The following is an 18,886-nucleotide window of genomic DNA, read 5'->3' as shown; positions in this document are numbered from 1 at the left end:
GGTAAACGGGTGGAGGGCGAGTTGAACGTGTAGGGTGAAGGATGCGCGGGATTCTAGTGGGCTGCAAAGGATGCCGTTGCTGCTGGGTGGGTTATGGGAAGTGCAACTAAGTTGGAAAGAAAGTAAGCATGGGGGAGTAGCTGCAGCGCGTCACCACGTGGTCATGTGCGTATTCTCGCCCAGCAGAAGCCAAGCAACCTCGATTGGCTTTGCTTCCCGTAGTTGTAGGGGAGCAAGGAATCGCAGACGTTGCTCACGTGTGGCTTGATGGCTTGCGTTTTTGTGCGTACGTGAGGATAAAGGTTGACTGTGCCTGGCATGAATACAGTGCCTGGCTGTTTGCGCTTGGTACAGATGTCTGAGTTTGTTGTCCTATTTGTGGCGCTTCATGGTGTTTGCGGAGTCATCAGTGTGCGGTTGATGAGCAGAGTTGGCAGAATCTGGGCAGCCTGTCATTATATATTGGCTATGGCTGCAGCAAGTGCGTGGAATTATGTGAGGGCCTGTTGAAAAAATGTATGTCATTGATGGCTAGCGGCTGGGACACAGTGTCATACGCGTCCGGTTGTGCGCTTCGCGAGGTCTGGGAGTGGATTGTAAAGCCTGCTATTCCTTCTGGAGGGGGTGAGAGGAGGGAAACTAAATTGGAAAGTAAGTATGGGGGTGTAGCTGCAGCGCGGAATCGCGTGTTTCTTCGCGTGTCGCAATCTAACACAAGCCAAACAACATCAGCTGGCTTTGTGTGCGTTAGATTTCAGGCAGCGCGAATTTGCAATGATGCTAGCTGAGTGCCACGATGGGCTGTTCTTCAGTGCAGGCGTGAGCACAAGCCTTGAGTGTGCCTGACATTTAGTGTCTGGCTGCAGGCGCTTGGTACATATGGCTGAGAGTGTTGTCCTATTTTTGGCCCTTCGTGTTTTTTGCGGAGTCATGGCATGCGGTTGGTAAGCAGCGTTGGCAGATTGTAGTCAGCCTGTCACTGTACATTGGTTCCGGCTGCAGCAAGTGTGTGGAATTGTGTCAGGGCCTGTTGGAATAACGTACGTTATGCATCCGTGGCTGCAGCGCAATGCCATATGCGTTTGATGCCGTTTTGGCGTGACTCTCAGTGGGTTGGAAATGGTGGCGTTGCTGTTGGTCGGGGTCATGGGAGTGGAACTAAGCTGGAACGTGAGCATGGTGGTGCAGCTTCAATGATTTATCGCGTATTCCTTCGCATATTGACGTCCGACACAAGCCGAACATCATCGGTTGGCTTTTCTTACGATAGTTCTCAAGCAATGCGAAATTTCAAATGCTGCTCACTGGGTGCCTTGATGTGCTGCGATTTTGTACGTACGTGAGCACAAGCGTCGACTGTGCCTGACATGAATACAGTGTCTGGCTGCAGGCGCTTGGCACAGGTGGCTGAGTGTGTCGTAGTGGTTATGGTATTTGCAAAGTCATCAACATGCGGTTGATACACAGCGTTGGCGAATTGTGGTCAGTCTGTCACTGTGCATTGATTACGGCTGCAGCGAGTGCGTGAAATTATGTCAGTGCCTGTTCTCAAAATGTGTCTTATTTTAGGCTGGCTGGAGCGAAGTGTCATACGCGTTCGAGAGTGCGTTTTGCATTGGCTGGGAGTAGGTTGGAAAGGATGCGGTTGCTGCTGGAGGGGACCAGAGGAATGAAACCAAACTGGTAACTGAGCATAGGCGCGTGGCTGCAGCGCGCATCGCGTGTTCCTTTGCATATTAGCAACCAGCACAAGCCGAATATCATCGGTTGGCTTTGTTTGCGTTAGTTCTCAGGCAGCGTGAACTTGCAGTGGTGCTAGCTGAGTACCTTGGCGGGCTGTTGTTCAGTGCAGATAAGAGCACAAGCGTTGACTGCGCCTGACATAAATACAGTGTCTGGCTGCAGGCGCTGGGTACAGCTGGCTGAGTGTGTTGTCGTTTTTTTGGCGCTTCGTGGTGTTTACGGAGTCATCAGAATGCGGTTGGTAAGCAGCGTTGGCAGAGTGTGCTCAGTCTGTCACTGCATATTGGTTCCGCATGCAGCAAGTGTGTGGAATTGTGTCACGGTCTGTTGACAGAAATGAGTATTATCCCTTGGCTGGCTGAAGCGCAGTCTCATACGCTGTTGCTAGTGCGTTTTATATTGGCTTGGAGTCGGCTGGAAAGGAAGCTGTTGTTACTGGATGGAGTAACAGAATTGCAAATAAGCTGGAATGTAAGCATAGGGGTGTAGCAGGAACGCGGTATCGTGTGTTCGTTTGCATATTGCCATCCGACGCAAGCCGAACATCATCGGTTGGTTTTGCTTGCGTTAGTTCTCAGGTAGGGCGAAATTGCGATGGTTCCCGCTGGGTGCCTTGACGGGCTTTGTTTTAGGGCAAACGTGAGCACAAGCGTTGACTGCGCCCGACATGAATTCAGTTATTGGCAGGCGCTTGGTACAGATGGCTGAATGTGCTGTCGTTTTTTTGGCGCTTCATGGTGTTTTGCGGAACCCTCAACATGGAGTTGGTAAGCGGCATTGGCAGATTCTGGTCAGTCTGTCACAGTATATTTGTTACGGATGCAGCAAGTGGGTGGAGTTGTGTCAGGGCCATATGACAGAAATGAGTATTATTCCTTGGCTGACTGCAGTACAGTGTCAAGTGCGTTTGATGGTGCGCTTTGCGTTGGGTGCCGGCGGGTTAAAGAGGATGGTGTTGCTGTTGGAAGGGGTCGGAGGAGTGCAACTAAGGGGGAAAGTAATCATGAGAGCTCGAGCGCACCATCGCGTGTACGTTTGCATATTGCCTTCCAGCAGAAGCCGATTGTCATTGCTTGGCGTTGCTTGCGTTAGCTTTCAGGCAGCGCGAGACTGCAATAGTGCTCGCTGATTGCCTTGGCGGGCTGCGTTCTAGTGCAGGCGTGAGGACAGGTGTTGACTGCGCCTGACATGAATACAGTGGCTGCAGGTGCTTGGTACAAAAGGCTGAATGTGTTGTCCTGTTTTGGCTCTTCAAGGTGTTTTGCGGAGTCATCAAGATGCGGTTGGTAAGCAGCGTTGGCAGATTCTGGTCGTCCAGTTACCTTACACTGGTTCAGTTGCAGCAAGTGTGTGGAGTGGTATCAAGACGGCGTTGCAATAGGAAAGTATGATGTGCGAGGGTACATGCAGCACAGCGTCATCTATTCGCCGACGAAACCTTGCCTATAACAGAGTGCGGGCGGGGCTTCGGCATGTGAGCAAGTGGATGTGCTTGTTTTGCTGAGGAGCAGTTATTGGCGGTGGTGACTCGTCGGATGTGTTGCGCGATCAGAATAGCAAACACGATTGCGAGCACTCTGCTATGTGGACGAGCAGGCTTCTCTGGATTGGTGGGGTGGTTCTTCGTGTGAGGGGGCCATAGCGTTTGATTAGCTTGGGTCTGGTCCTCGCAGGGTGGGCCTATTCGCGCAGACAGCAGGTCTGGCCTGCGAGTCGGCGATGTTTGGACTGCCGCTGAGTTGCCACGATTATCTGCATTTGCTGTTACGTTATGCAAGCAGAGAGGTGGATGTCGCATGCGAGGATGCTTCGGCATCGAGCGACGCTTGCTGCTTTGCGACGAGCAGGTTCATTTGGCAGACTGGATGTGTAGTGTTAAAGGCTTTCGGATTCCATTTGCGGCTGTATGAAGAGCAGGCGGCCGAGGTGCCGTGAGTGTCGGAAGAAGTGGGCGAGACGTTTGAAAGAGCTCACTGTGAATGCGCTTTTGAGCACTTCCCCAGACACACACTTCTTACCATGGCGTTTTATGTTCACCTTGCTACTTTTGCGTGGCGTGAGAAAGAATCGCTAGCTGCGTGAGTTTGCCGAACCTGGGCAACTAAAGTCATTGTACAGCACAGTGTTTCTAGCAGTTTGTCTGTGCTTTTATGGACGGGTCGTTCTCTGCCTTTGCGGGCAGGCTTTGTTAGGTGGGTGATTAATGTTCACGGGCTTTGTGCTTGTCACATTGTGTTTGCACTTGCTGCGGTACATAAAGCATATAACTGTCTTGGGAGCAGTTGAGAGGGCTTTTGTGTACGAAGCATAATCGGCTGTGCTTTGGCGCTGATTGGGCATAGCGAAGCTAGAGGCCGCCGGCAACGTGAAGGCCGCTCAAAAAGGTATGTGGCAGTTGCAGGTTTTGCAAGAGGTGGGAGGGCTGGGCTTTGCATTGGCATTTGCTCGGAGTGGTAGACGGGTGGAGGGCGACTTGAACGTGTTAGGTGGATGTGGATGTGCGGGATTCTAGTGGGCTGCAAAGGATGCCGTTGCTGCTGGGTGGGTTATGGGAAGTGCAACTAAGTTGGAAAGTAAGCATGGGGGAGTAGCTGCAGCGCGTCACCACGTGGTCATGTGCGTATTCTCGCCCAGCAGAAGCCAAGCAACCTCGATTGGCTTTGCTTCCCGTAGTTGTAGGGGAGCAAGGAATCGCAGACGTTGCTCACGTGTGGCTTGATGGCTTGCGTTTTTGTGCGTACGTGAGGATAAAGGTTGACTGTGCCTGACATGAATATAGTGTCTGGCTGTTTGCGCTTGGTACAGATGTCTGAGTTTGTTGTCCGATTTGTGGCGCTTCATGGTGTTTGCGGTGTCATCAATATGCGGTTGGTAAGTAGCGTTGGTAGCTTCTGGCGAGCCTGTCACGATATTGGTTATGGCTGCAGCAAGTGTGTGGTATTGCGTCAGCGCCTTGTAGCACAAGTGTATTTTATTCGTGGGCTATCCAGAATAGAGTGTCTGATTCGTATGATGGCGCGCTCTGGTTGCCAGTTGGCTGAACAGGATGTTGCTGCTGGAGGGGGTGAGAGGAGTGCAACTAAACTGAGACATAAGAATGGGAGTGTAGCTGCGACACACAATCGCGTTATCATTTGCATATTGGCACCTAACACAAACGAACATCATCGGTTGGTTTTGCTTGCGTTAGTTCTCAGGTAGGGCGAAATTGCAGTGGTGCCCGCTGAGTGCCTTGACGGGCTTTGTTTTAGGGCAAAAGTGAGCACAAGCGTTGACTGCGCCCGACATGAATACAGTTATTGGCAGGCGCTTGGTACAGATGGCTGAATGTGCCGTCGTTTTTTTGGCGCTTCATGGTGTTTTTTGCGGAACCATCAACATGGAGTTGGTAAGCGGCATTGGCAGATTCTGGTCATCCTGTCACAGTATATTTGTTACGGATGCAGCAAGTGGGTGGAGTCGTGTCAGGGCCATGTGACAGAAATGAGTATTATTCCTTGGCTAACTGCAGTACGGTGTCAAGTGCGTTTGATGGTGCGCTTTACGTTTGGTGCCGGCGGGTTAAAGAGGATGGTGTTGCTGTTGGAGGGGGTGAGAGGAGTGCAACTAAGGGGGAAAGTAATCATGAGAGTGTTGCTCGAGCGCACCATCGCGTGTACGTTTGCATATTGCCATCCAGCAGAAGCCGATTGTCATTGCTTGGCGTTGCTTGCGTTAGTTCTCGGGCATCAAGGCATTGCAATTGCTGCTCTCTGAATGGCTTGACGGGTTGTTGTCTAGTGCAGACGTGAGCACAAGCGCCGACTGTGCCTGACATGAATACAGTGTCTGGCTGCAGGTGCTTGGTACAGATGGCTGAGTGTTGTGCACTATTTTCGGCGCTTCATGGCGTACGTGGGGTCAGCAACATGCGGTTGGTAACAACTCATGGCAGATTCTGGTCAGCCTGTCACTATATAATGGTTACAGGTGCAGCGAGTGTGTGGATTTGTGGAGTTGTGTCAGGGGCTTTTAACAGATATAGATGTTCTGCGGCGCTAGCTTCAGTGAAATGTCTTATGTGTGTCGAAGTGACGATTTGTTTGTGACTGAGTGCGTGCGCACGTTCAGTGTGTGAAGGAGTGGATGTGTTTGTTTTGCTCAGGACCAGTGTATTGGCGGTGGTTGCTCGTCAGATGTTTTGCGCGATCAGAATAGCAAACACGATTGCGAGCACTCTGCTATATGCACGAGCAGGCTTCTCTGGATTGGTGGGGTGGTTCTTCGTGTGAGGGGGCCATAGCGTTTGATTAGCTTGGGTCTGGTCCTCGCAGGGTGGGCCTATTCGCGCTGACAGCAGGTCTGGCCTGCGAGTCGGCGATGTTTGGATTGCCGCTGAGTTGCCACGATTATCTGCATTTGCTGTTACGTTATGCAAGCAGAGAGGTGGATGTCGCATGCGAGGATGCTTCGGCATCGAGCGACGCTTGCTGCTTTGCGACGAGCAGGTTCATTTGGCAGACTGGATGTGTAGTGTTAAAGGCTTTCGGATTCCATTTGCGGCTGTATGAAGAGCAGGCGGCTGAGGTGCCGTGAGTGTCGGAAGAAGTGGGCGAGACGTTTGAAAGAGCTCATTGTTTTGGCGCTGATTGGGCATAGCGAAGCTAGAGGCCGCCGGAAACGTGAAGGCCGCTCAAAAAGGTATGTGGAAGTTGCAGGTTTTGCGAGAGGTGGGAGGGCTGGGCTTTGCATTGGCATTTGCTCGGAGTGGTAGACGGGTGGAGGGCGAGTTGAACGTGTAGGGTGAAGGATGTGCGGGATTCTAGTGGGCTGCAAAGGATGCCGTTGCTGCTGGGTGGGTTATGGGAAGTGCAACTAAGTTGGAAAGTAAGCATGGGGGAGTAGCTGCAGCGCGTCACCACGTGGTCATGTGCGTATTCTCGCCCAGCAGAAGCCAAGCAACCTCGATTGGCTTTGCTTCCCGTAGTTGTAGGGGGGCAAGGAGTTGCAGACGTTGCTCACGTGTGGCTTGATGGCTTGCGTTTTTGTGCATACGTGGGCATAAAGGCTGACTGTGCCTGACATGAATACAGTGTCTGGCTGTTCGCGCTTGGTAGAGATGTCAGAGTTTGTTGTCCGATTTGTGGCGCTTCATGGTGTCTCCGGAGTGATGAATATGCGGTTGGTAAGCAGCGTTGGTAGCTTCTGGCGAGCCTGTCACGATATTGGTTATGGCTGCAGCAAGTGTGTGGAATTGTGACGGGACTTTGTGGCAGAAATGTATTTTGTTCGTGGGCCAGTCAGCATAGAGTGTCTGATTCGTATGATGGCGCGCTTTGGCTGCCAGTTGGCTGAACAGGATGTTGCTGTTGGAGGGGGTGAGAGGAGTGCAACTAAACTGAGACGTAAGAATGGGAGTGTAGCTGCGACACGCAGTCGCGTTTTCACTTGCATATTGGCATCTAACACAAACGAACATCATCGGTTGGTTTTGCTTGCGTTAGTTCTCAGGTAGGGCGAAATTGCAATGGTGCCCGCTGAGTGCCTTGACGGGCTTCGTTTTGATGCAGACGTGAGCACAGGCTTTGACTGTGCCTGACATGAATAAAGTGTTTGGCTGCTGGCGCTTGGTACACATGGCTGAGTTTGTTGTCCTATTTTTGTTGCTTCACGTTTTTTGCGGAGTCATCGCATGCGGTTGGTAAGCAGCATTGCCAGATCCTGGTTTGCATGTCACTTTGCACTGGTTCAGTTGCAGCAAGTGTGTGGAATTATGAGAGGGGCTTCTGAGAGAAGGGTGTGTTATCCTGCCTTTGCTGGGCACAGCGTCACATATGTGCCAAAGTAACGTCCTCTTGACTGAGAGCATGCACTGGTTCAGTGTGTGAAGGAGTGGATGTGGCATTTTGCTGAGGAGAAGCGCATTGGCGCTGGCGACTCGTCCGATGTTTTGCGCGATCAGAATAGCAAACACGATTGCGAGCACTCTGCTATGTGGACGAGCAGGCTTCTCTGGATTGGTGGGGTGGTTCTTCGTGTAAGGGGGCCATAGCGTTTGATTAGCTTGGGTCTGGTCCTCGCAGGGTGGGCCTATTCGCGCAGACAGCAGGTCTGGCCTGCGAGTCGGCGATGTTTGGACTGCCGCTGAGTTGCCACGATTATCTGCATTTGCTGTTACGTTATGCAAGCAGAGAGGTGGATGTCGCATGCGAGGATGCTTCGGCATCGAGCGACGCTTGCTGCTTTGCGACGAGCAGGTTCATTTGGCAGACTGGATGTGTAGTGTTAAAGGCTTTCGGATTCCATTTGCGGCTGTATGAAGAGCAGGCGGCCGAGGTGCCGTGAGTGTCGGAAGAAGTGGGCGAGACGTTTGAAAGAGCTCACTGTGAATGCGCTTTTGAGCACTTCCCCAGACACACACTTCTTACCATGGCGTTTTATGTTCACCTTGCTACTTTTGCGTGGCGTGAGAAAGAATCGCTAGCTGCGTGAGTTTGCCGAACCTGGGCAACTAAAGTCATTGTACAGCACAGTGTTTCTAGCAGTTTGTCTGTGCTTTTATGGACGGGTCGTTCTCTGCCTTTGCGGGCAGGCTTTGTTAGGTGGGTGATTAATGTTCACGGGCTTTGTGCTTGTCACATTGTGTTTGCACTTGCTGCGGTACATAAAGCATATAACTGTCTTGGGAGCAGTTGAGAGGGCTTTTGTGTACAAAGCATAGTCGGCTGTGCTTTGGCGCTGATTGAGCATAGCGAAGCTAGAGGCCGCCGGAAACGTGAAGGCCGCTCAAAAAGGTATGTGGCAGTTGCAGGTTTTGCGAGAGGTGGGAGGGCTGGGCTTTGCATTGGCATTTGCTCGGAGTGGTAAACGGGTGGAGGGCGAGTTGAACGTGTAGGGTGAAGGATGCGCGGGATTCTAGTGGGCTGCAAAGGATGCCGTTGCTGCTGGGTGGGTTATGGGAAGTGCAACTAAGTTGGAAAGAAAGTAAGCATGGGGGAGTAGCTGCAGCGCGTCACCACGTGGTCATGTGCGTATTCTCGCCCAGCAGAAGCCAAGCAACCTCGATTGGCTTTGCTTCCCGTAGTTGTAGGGGAGCAAGGAGTTGCAGACGTTGCTCACGTGTGGCTTGATGGCTTGCGTTTTTGTGCATACGTGGACATAAAGGCTGACTGTGCCTGACATGAATACAGTGTCTGGCTGTTTGCGCTTGGTACAGATGTCAGAGTTTGTTGTCCGATTTGTGGCGCTTCATGTTGTTTGCGGAGTCAGCAATGTGCGGTTGGTAAGCAGCGTTGGCAGCTTGTGGTCATCCAATCATTATATACCTGTTACAGTTGCAGCAAGTGTGTGGAATTGTGTCAAAGCCCGTTGAAGAAATGTATATCATGACGGGTTAGCGGCAACCCAGTGTGACATAGGCTCGAATGTTGCGCTTATTGTGACTGAGTGCGTGTGAACAAGCGAATGCGTTTATTTTCCTGGGAAGCAGTGTATTGGCAGCGGTGACTCGTCGGATGTTTCGCGCGCTCAGGATAGCAAACAAGATTGCGAGCACTCTGCTGTGTGGACGAGCAGGCTTCTCTGGACTGGTGGGGTGGTTCTTCGTGTGAGGAGGGCATAGCGTTTGATTAGCTTGGGTCTGGTCCTCGCAGGGTGGGCCTATTCGCGCAGACAGCAGGTCTGGCCTGCGAGTCGGCGATGTTTGGACTGCCGCTGAGTTGCCACGATTATCTGCATTTGCTGTTACGTTATGCAAGCAGAGAGGTGGATGTCGCATGCGAGGATGCTTCGGCATCGAGCGACGCTTGCTGCTTTGCGACGAGCAGGTTCATTTGGCAGACTGGATGTGTAGTGTTAAAGGCTTTCGGATTCCATTTGCGGCTGTATGGAGAGCGGGCGGCCGAGGTGCCGTGAGTGTCGGAAGAAGTGGGCGAGACGTTTGAAAGAGCTCACTGTTTTGGCGCTGATTGAGCATAGCGAAGCTAGAGGCCGCCGGAAACGTGAAGGCCGCTCAAAAAGGTATGTGGAAGTTGCAGGTTTTGCGAGAGGTGGGAGGGCTGGGCTTGCATTGGCATTTGCTCGGAGTGGTAAACGGGTGGAGGGCGAGTTGAACGTGTAGGGTGAAGGATGTGCGGGATTCTAGTGGGCTGCAAAGGATACCGTTGCTGCTGGGTGGGTTATGGGAAGTGCAACTAAGTTGGAAAGTAAGCATGGGGGAGTAGCTGCAGCGCGTCACCACATGGTCATGTGCGTATTCTCGCCCAGCAGAAGCCAAGCAACCTCGATTGGCTTTGCTTCCCGTAGTTGTAGGGGAGCAAGGAGTTGCAGACGTTGCTCACGTGTGGCTTGATGGCTTGCGTTTTTGTGCATACGTGGGCATAAAGGCTGACTGTGCCTGACATGAATACAGTGTCTGGCTGTTTGCGCTTGGTACAGATGTCAGAGTTTGTTGTCCGATTTGTGGCGCTTCATGGTGTTTGCGGAGTCAGCAATATGCGGTTGGTGAGCAGGGTTGGCAGATTCGGGTCAGCCTGTCACTGTATATTTGCTACGGCTGCAGCAAGTGTGTGGAATCGTCTCAGGGCCCTTTGAAGATGTTTATATTTTGCAGGCCTGTCTGCACTGCAGTGTCATAGATGTTCGATGATGCTTTTTGGATTGGCTGACAGTGGGTTGGAATGGATGGCGTTGCTGCTCGAGGGGGTCAGGGGAATGCAAAATGACTGGAAAGTAAGTATGGGAGTGTAGCTGCTGCGCGCCATCGTGCTATACTTTGCATATTGCTCTCCAACACAAGCAGCATACCATCAGCTGGATTTGCGTGCTTTAGTTCCCTGACAGCGCAAAATTGCAATGTAGCTCGCCGAGTGCCTTGACGGGTTGTTTTAGTGCTGACGTGGGCACAAGCGTTGATTCTGCCTGACATGAATACAGTGTCTGGCTACAGGCCCTTTGTACAGATGGCTGAGTGTGTTGTCCAATTTTTGACGTTTCATGGTGTATGCGTAGTCATCAACATGCGGATGCTGAGCAGGGTTGGCACCTACTAGTCAGCCGGTTACTATATATATAATATATATATATATGTATAATTGGTGGCGGCTGCAGCGAGTGCGTGAAATTGTGTCAGTCCCTGTTGACGGGAATGTGTGTTATGCGGGGCTTGCTACCGCACAATGCCGTACACTTTCCATGGTGCGTTTTGTATTGGCTCTCAGTGGGTTGGAAAGGATTTTGTTGCTTCTAGAGGGGATCATAGGAGTGCAACTAAGCGGCAGGGTAAACATAGGGGTGTATCATGGTGTCCTCTGCATAGTGCCATCCAGCACCAGCCGAATATCATCGGTTGGCTTTGCTTGCGTTATTTCTCAGGCAGCGCAAAATTGCAATGCTGCTCACTGAAGGCCTTGGCGGGCTTTTTTTTCGTGCAGAGGTGAGTACAAGCGTTGACTGTGCCTGACATGAATACAGTGTCTGGCGGCAGGCGCTTGTTACAGATGGCTGAGTGTGTTTTCGTTTTTTTGGCGCTTCATGGTGTTTTGCGGACTCATCAACATGGGGTTGGTAAGCAGCGTTGGCGAATTCTGGTCATCCTGTCATTTTGAACTGGTTCCAGTCCGAGCAAGTGTGTGGAATTGTGTCAGGGGGTTTTGACAGAAATGTATGTTATGCGGGGTTAGCTGGAGTGGAATGTCACATCGGGGCCAAAGTGACGATTTGTTTGTGACTGAGTGCGTGCGCACAAGTTCAGTGTGTGAAGGAGTAGATGTGCGCGTTTTGCTGAGGAGCACTGTATTGGCGGTGGTGACTTGTCGGATGTTTTGCGCGATCAGAATAGCAAACACGATTGCGAGCACTCTGCTATGTGGACGAGCAGGCTTCTCTGGATTGGTGGGGTGGTTCTCCGTGTGAGGAGGGCATAGCGTTTGATTAGCTTGGGTCTGGTCCTCGCAGGGTGGGCCTATTCGCGCAGACAGCAGGGTTGGCCTGCGAGTCGGCGATGTTTGGACTGCCGCTGAGTTGCCACGATTATCTGCATTTGCTGTTACGTTATGCAAGCAGAGAGGTGGATGTCGCATGCGAGGATGCTTCGGCATCGAGCGACGCTTGCTGCTTTGCGACGAGCAGGTTCATTTAGCAGACTGGATGTGTAGTGTTAAAGGCTTTCGGATTCCATTTGCGGCTGTATGAAGAGCGGGCGGCCGAGGTGCCGTGAGTGTCGGAAGAAGTGGGCGAGACGTTTGAAAGAGCTCACTGTTTTGGCGCTGATTGGGCATAGCGAAGCTAGAGGCCGCCGGAAACGTGAAGGCCGCTCAAAAAGGTATGTGGAAGTTGCAGGTTTTGCGAGAGGTGGGAGGGCTGGGCTTTGCATTGGCATTTGCTCGGAGTGGTAAACGGGTGGAGGGCGAGTTGAACGTGTAGGGTGAAGGATGTGCGGGATTCTAGTGGGCTGCAAAGGATGCCGTTGCTGCTGGGTGGGTTATGGGAAGTGCAACTAAGTTGGAAAGAAAGTAAGCATGGGGGAGTAGCTGCAGCGCGTCACCACGTGGTCATGTGCGTATTCTCGCCCAGCAGAAGCCAAGCAACCTCGATTGGCTTTGCTTCCCGTAGTTGTAGGGGAGCAAGGAGTTGCAGACGTTGCTCACGCGTGGCTTGATGGCTTGCGTTTTTGTGCATACGTGGGCATAAAGGCTGACTGTGCCTGACATGAATACAGTGTCTGGCTGTTTGCGCTTGGTACAGATGTCTGAGTTTGTTGCCCTTTGTCCCGGAGTCATCAACATGCGGTTGGTAGCAGCCTTGGCAGCTTCTGGTCAGTCTGTCACGATACTGGTTATGGCTGCAGCAAGTGCGTAGAATTGTGTGAGAGCCTGTTGAAGGAAATGCGTGTTATGCGGTGTTGACTGCTGCGCGCTGGTATTTATCTGCCAATGTAACATTCGTTTAAACGGGCTACGTATCCTCGTGCTTTTTGTGAGCAAGTGGATATGTGCTTTTCGCTGACCAGTTCATTGGCATTTGTGCCTCGGGTGGTGTTTGTGTGGTTAAGGAGCCAGACGCAAATGCGGACGATCCCTTCTGTTGACTTTTAGTCGCTGCACGGGGCGACCAGAGGCTACTGTGCTGCGTACACTCGCTGCATGGAGATTCCGTGTGCAGAGAATCGCTAATGTACTATTTCCGGTGTGACCACTGCGTGCTGAGAGTTGTATATACCGAAATGTATCTGGTAGCGCCACTCCTATGACACAATTGAACTACAAGAAACAATGGAACCGGTTTGCAGCGCGAGACACTGTAGATCATTTACTACCTGGCGAGCGTTGCTCGTGCTGCCGTGTCCACTTTCCCTAATATCGTTTGTCGTGGATTCGGAATCTGTCAACTGGCGTTGGGGACAGTTCTATGAGCGGTGCGCGTGCGTTTGTGTTCTGTTGCATGCAGTTTGTGAAGTGAATTCCATGCGAGTGAAGAAGAAGTGCTTGCAGATGCTTGGCAGTGAATTTTGAGGTGTTGGTGGTGGATGCAGCGAGTAGGTGCATTTGTTTAAGAGATTGCTGCTTGCTTTTTTTCCCGATGCAAGCGTTACTGCCGATAGAAGCCATTTGTCTGTCATGTGGAGGTGCCCGTTTGGTGTGGTACAATCTGTGGACCGGGCCTGAGGGCTTTAGGGGCTCTCTTGTGTGGACGTTTTGCTTGTCCGTGCTGCTGTGCATGAAGCTATTCAGCTTTGCGAGTGCCCCTGCTTCTCAGTGACTCTATGCCTCCAGTTACTTGCTTGTGTGTGCTGCTACATATGGAGCACATGTTGCTTGCAGTCGCTGTGGATGGGGGTTTCGTGTGGTGAGCCTATTCATGTTCGAAGTTCCTTTGGCAGCTTTGGCGGGCTGCAATATGATGGATTGTGCGGAGTGTGGAAGGGGCACAAGAAAGAGCAGAGGTGTCGTGCATCATCCTGGAGTAGAGGACTGGGCACTGCATTGACGAGTGTTTCGATTGCCACGCAGAGAGAGGCCGAGGAGGGATGCTCGACGCTTGCGGATGCATTGGATGCTTGTGCGTTGGAGGAAATTTTGTTGTTGCAGGGCAAGTTGACGGAATGCACTTATGCTAAAGCGTGCGCATGGCGGCGTTGCTGGAGGAGATTTGCACGTGGCCAGTTACGTAGGCAATATCAGCAAACGAGCCAAGCGTCCTAGGTTGCCGTTGCATCTGTCAGCCCGTGGACATCACAAATGTCCGGGAAACCTCCCAGTTGCATTGCTGAGAGCTTGTGCCCGCATATGCCACTAAGCCTGGTGAGGGATTGTGTCATTGGTGCAGACGCGTGCGCTTTCCTTCGCATCGCTTGTCGTGGCTTCAGAATCTGTCAACTGGCGTTTGGGACAGTTCTATGAGCGGTGCGCGTGCGTTTGTGTTCTGTTGCATGCAGTTTGTGAAGTGAATTCCTTGCGAGTGAAGAAGTACTAGCAGATGCTTGGCAGTGAATTTTGAGGTGTTGGTGGTGGATGCAGCGAGTAGGTGCATTTGTTTAAGAGATTGCTGCTTGCTTTTTTTCCCGATGCAAGCGTTACTGCCGATAGAAGCCATTTGTCTGTCATGTGGAGGTGCCCGTTTGGTGTGGTACAATCTGTGGACCGGGCCTGAGGGCTTTAGGGGCTCTCTTGTGTGGACGTTTTGCTTGTCCGTGCTGCTGTGCATGAAGCTATTCAGCTTTGCGAGTGCCCCTGCTTCTCAGTGACTCTATGCCTCCAGTTACTTGCTTGTGTGTGCTGCTACATATGGAGCACATGTTGCTTGCAGTCGCTGTGGATGGGGGTTTCGTGTGGTGAGCCTATTCATGTTCGAAGTTCCTTTGGCAGCTTTGGCGGGCTGCAATATGATGGATTGTGCGGAGTGTGGAAGGGGCACAAGAAAGAGCAGAGGTGTCGTGCATCATCCTGGAGTAGAGGACTGGGCACTGCATTGACGAGTGTTTCGATTGCCACGCAGAGAGAGGCCGAGGAGGGATGCTCGACGCTTGCGGATGCATTGGATGCTTGTGCGTTGGAGGAAATTTTGTTGTTGCAGGGCAAGTTGGCGGAATGCACTTATGCTAAAGCGTGCGCATGGCGGCGTTGCTGGAGGAGATTTGCACGTGGCCAGTTACGTAGGCAATATCAGCAAACGAGCCAAGCGTCCTAGGTTGCCGTTGCATCTGTCAGCCCGTGGACATCACAAATGTCCGGGAAACCTCCCAGTTGCATTGCTGAGAGCTTGTGCCCGCATATGCCACTAAGCCTGGTGAGGGATTGTGTCATTGGTGCAGACGCGTGCGCTTTCCTTCGCATCGCTTGTCGTGGCTTCAGAATCTGTCAACTGGCGTTTGGGACAGTTCTATGAGCGGTGCGCGTGCGTTTGTGTTCTGTTGCATGCAGTTTGTGAAGTGAATTCCATGCGAGTGAAGAAGTACTAGCAGATGCTTGGCAGTGAATTTTGAGGTGTTGATGGTGGATGCAGCGAGTAGGTGCATTTGTTTAAGAGATTGCTGCTTGCGTTTTTTCCCGATGCAAGCGTTACTGCCGATAGAAGCCATTTGTCTGTCATGTGGAGGTGCCCGTTTGGTGTGGTACAATCTCTGGACCGGGCGTGAAGGGTTTACGGGCTTTCTTGTGTGGACGTTTTGCTTGTCCGTGCTGCTGTGCATGAAGCTATTCAGCTTTGCGAGTGCCCCTGCTTCTCAGTGACTCTATGCCTCCAGTTGCTTGCTTGTGTGTGCTGCTACATATGGAGCACATGTTGCTTGCAGTCGCTGTGGATGGGGGTTTCGTGTGGTGAGCCTATTCATGTTCGAAGTTCCTTTGGCAGCTTTGGCGGGCTGCAATATGATGGATTGTGCGGAGTGTGGAAGGGGCACAAGAAAGAGCAGAGGTGTCGTGCATCATCCTGGAGTAGAGGACTGGGCACTGCATTGACGAGTGTTTCGATTGCCACGCAGAGAGAGGCCGAGGAGGGATGCTCGACGCTTGCGGATGCATTGGATGCTTGTGCGTTGGAGGAAATTTTGTTGTTGCAGGGCAAGTTGACGGAATGCACTTATGCTAAAGCGTGCGCATGGCGGCGTTGCTGGAGGAGATTTGCACGTGGCCAGTTACGTAGGCAATATCAGCAAACGAGCCAAGCGTCCTAGGTTGCCGTTGCATCTGTCAGCCCGTGGACATCACAAATGTCCGGGAAACCTCCCAGTTGCATTGCTGAGAGCTTGTGCCCGCATATGCCACTAAGCCTGGTGAGGGATTGTGTCATTGGTGCAGACGCGTGCGCTTTCCTTCGCATCGCTTGTCGTGGCTTCAGAATCTGTCAACTGGCGTTTGGGACAGTTCTATGAGCGGTGCGCGTGCGTTTGTGTTCTGTTGCATGCAGTTTGTGAAGTGAATTCCTTGCGAGTGAAGAAGTACTAGCAGATGCTTGGCAGTGAATTTTGAGGTGTTGGTGGTGGATGCAGCGAGTAGGTGCATTTGTTTAAGAGATTGCTGCTTGCTTTTTTTCCCGGTGCAAGCGTTGCTGCGGATAGAAGCCATTTGTCTGTCATGTGGAGGTGCCCGTTTGGTGTGGTACAATCTGTGGACCGGGCCTGAGGGCTTTAGGGGCTCTCTTGTGTGGACGTTTTGCTTGTCCGTGCTGTTGTGCATGAAGCTATTCAGCTTTGCGAGTGCCCCTGCTTCTCAGTGACTCTATGCCTCCAGTTACTTGCTTGTGTGTGCTGCTACATATGGAGCACATGTTGCTTGCAGTCGCTGTGGATGGGGGTTTCGTGTGGTGAGCCTATTCATGTTCGAAGTTCCTTTGGCAGCTTTGGCGGGCTGCAATATGATGGATTGTGCGGAGTGTGGAAGGGGCACAAGAAAGAGCAGAGGTGTCGTGCATCATCCTGGAGTAGAGGACTGGGCACTGCATTGACGAGTGTTTCGATTGCCACGCAGAGAGAGGCCGAGGAGGGATGCTCGACGCTTGCGGATGCATTGGATGCTTGTGCGTTGGAGGAAATTTTGTTGTTGCAGGGCAAGTTGGCGGAATGCACTTATGCTAAAGCGTGCGCATGGCGGCGTTGCTGGAGGAGATTTGCACGTGGCCAGTTACGTAGGCAATATCAGCAAACGAGCCAAGCGTCCTAGGTTGCCGTTGCATCTGTCAGCCCGTGGACATCACAAATGTCCGGGAAACCTCCCAGTTGCATTGCTGAGAGCTTGTGCCCGCATATGCCACTAAGCCTGGTGAGGGATTGTGTCATTGGTGCAGACGCGTGCGCTTTCCTTCGCATCGCTTGTCGTGGCTTCAGAATCTGTCAACTGGCGTTTGGGACAGTTCTATGAGCGGTGCGCGTGCGTTTGTGTTCTGTTGCATGCAGTTTGTGAAGTGAATTCCATGCGAGTGAAGAAGTACTAGCAGATGCTTGGCAGTGAATTTTGAGGTGTTGATGGTGGATGCAGCGAGTATGTGCAATTGGGTCACGGCTTGCTGCGTGCTTCTTTTTGTCCCGATGCAAGCGTTAACGTTTGGGCGAAACCATTTGTCTGTGATGTAGCGACGTTTGATTGATGTGCTACGTGCGCTTTGTTGATGGTCAAAGCAATGAATGCACGCGATTAGCCGAGAGGTTGATTTGCTTCTGAGATGCACTGGTGGTTTGCATGATCAAACGTCTTAGAAGCAATCAACGTGGTTGTGCACAGTCGCTTGTGTGAGCGGTCAGACACAGTTATACGTGTAAAGGCCCCTTTTGTGTGGGGAGTAGTGGCCTATGAGCCTCCTGGTTTTTGTCTTCGCAGCATGGACTCTCAGCGAGCGTCCCAGTGTTATGCGTTCCATCTACATGCTGAGGGTGCAAGTAGGTTGACACAGATCGCTACGCCTGTTATTGATGTTCTCCTAGAACTGATCTGCGGATCTAACATGGCGTTCACACAGAAGCTGCGCTACACCATTTGATTAGCTTGCTCGCTTGTTGGATACACGGTGAGCTGTATTGACTGATTGGTTCAATTCACCTGTTGTCCCTATATGTAAAGGAGGTACAGAATGGATAGTGGTGGCTTGGGGATTAGGAAGCGGGAGAACTGGCAGTGGATGCAATTTTCGGCAAGTGCCAATACGTACTCGTCCTCATGTTGATTCATTGCATCCTGTCCGTGCACGCTGTGAGAAATTATCTGGGCTCACGGCTTTGTAAGAGATCGCCTACTGCGTTTCGCGCTTTCTATGTGGCTTCCAGCTGGGTGATTGCCTTCCTATTGGTAAGGCGCTTCATCTAACTTGGGAAGTAAGGTTAAGCGATCTGGTTTCTCTGACTCTTTGCTTGCTCTGGATGAGGCAGATGGATCAAGTAAGTTGAGCTGCCTTTAGTAGTAGGGCCTTTAGTGCATGAAGCATAATCGACATTGCTTTGATTAGGACGCCAGATAGCCTTAACAGGGTGCCTGGCGCCTGAAAAGTGTGGATATGTGAGAGTAGCGGTTCTGGGTTCTACTGGAAGCCAGGGTCTGCAATGGTGACTGTTTCGTTGGCTGAATAGCGAGCCGCCGATTTGGCCATGGTTTCTGTACAGAGCTGCGTGGGGTTACTGTATAGGATGCTCTCGGACGATCTTAAATGAATACAACAATGGTATCGCGGCTTATCCGGCGTGCTGTTTATTTTCGAGACGTGGCACTGGCGTTTGCCACGACAAATTCGTTGCAGCTTGTACAGTCAAATTCGATATATTTTAGCCACAGAGCGTAGCTGCCCTACGAAGCATGTTATACGAACTGGCTTACAGATAATGCCTAAGCTGAAAAAGCGCGACTTATTACGAAAGAATGATTTATGGAAAAAGTTGATGACTTCGCTTACATGTTGATACGTTTTGGGGACGTCTTTTGGGCCCTCAAGTCTTTTGCACTGACGGGATACCGGCATAATCCACCGTCGACTCCAGGGTTTTCGCTCATGCACTTCTATAGATAGTAGGATGAATTCCTCGACAGGACAAACATTTAGGACGTCCTCGTTAAACACACTTCCCACCCTCAGCGTTAAAGAAAAAAGTGCGCCTCCATAGCTGTGTTAAGACTTTCTCTTTCCAATTCAAAGGCCTTGAGTGAACCGCTATACTTGTGCGTAGCAAAAGTTTAATTTCATCTGC

General features: G+C 51.6%; 1 protein-coding gene across 1 annotated transcript; it reads right to left on the bottom strand.

Moving 5' to 3' along the window:
• Positions 1–7,390: 7,390 nt before the first annotated feature.
• On the bottom strand, positions 7,391–7,948 carry ETH_00023680 (uncharacterized protein; the record flags this gene model as incomplete). The annotated part of the gene is made up of 1 exon (XM_013377239.1): positions 7,391–7,948. One exon carries the CDS (start codon positions 7,946–7,948, stop codon positions 7,391–7,393), a length of 558 nt encoding a protein of 185 aa, XP_013232693.1.
• Positions 7,949–18,886: the final 10,938 nt, after the last annotated feature.

The sequence above is a fragment of the Eimeria tenella genome, genomic scaffold (genome assembly GCF_000499545.2).
Source record: "Eimeria tenella Houghton genomic scaffold, Eth_scaff49, whole genome shotgun sequence".
NCBI classification, from domain to species: domain Eukaryota; phylum Apicomplexa; class Conoidasida; order Eucoccidiorida; family Eimeriidae; genus Eimeria; species Eimeria tenella.
The sequence above is the reverse complement of the archived record's forward strand: the minus strand, read 5'-3'. Positions and strand labels throughout refer to the sequence as shown.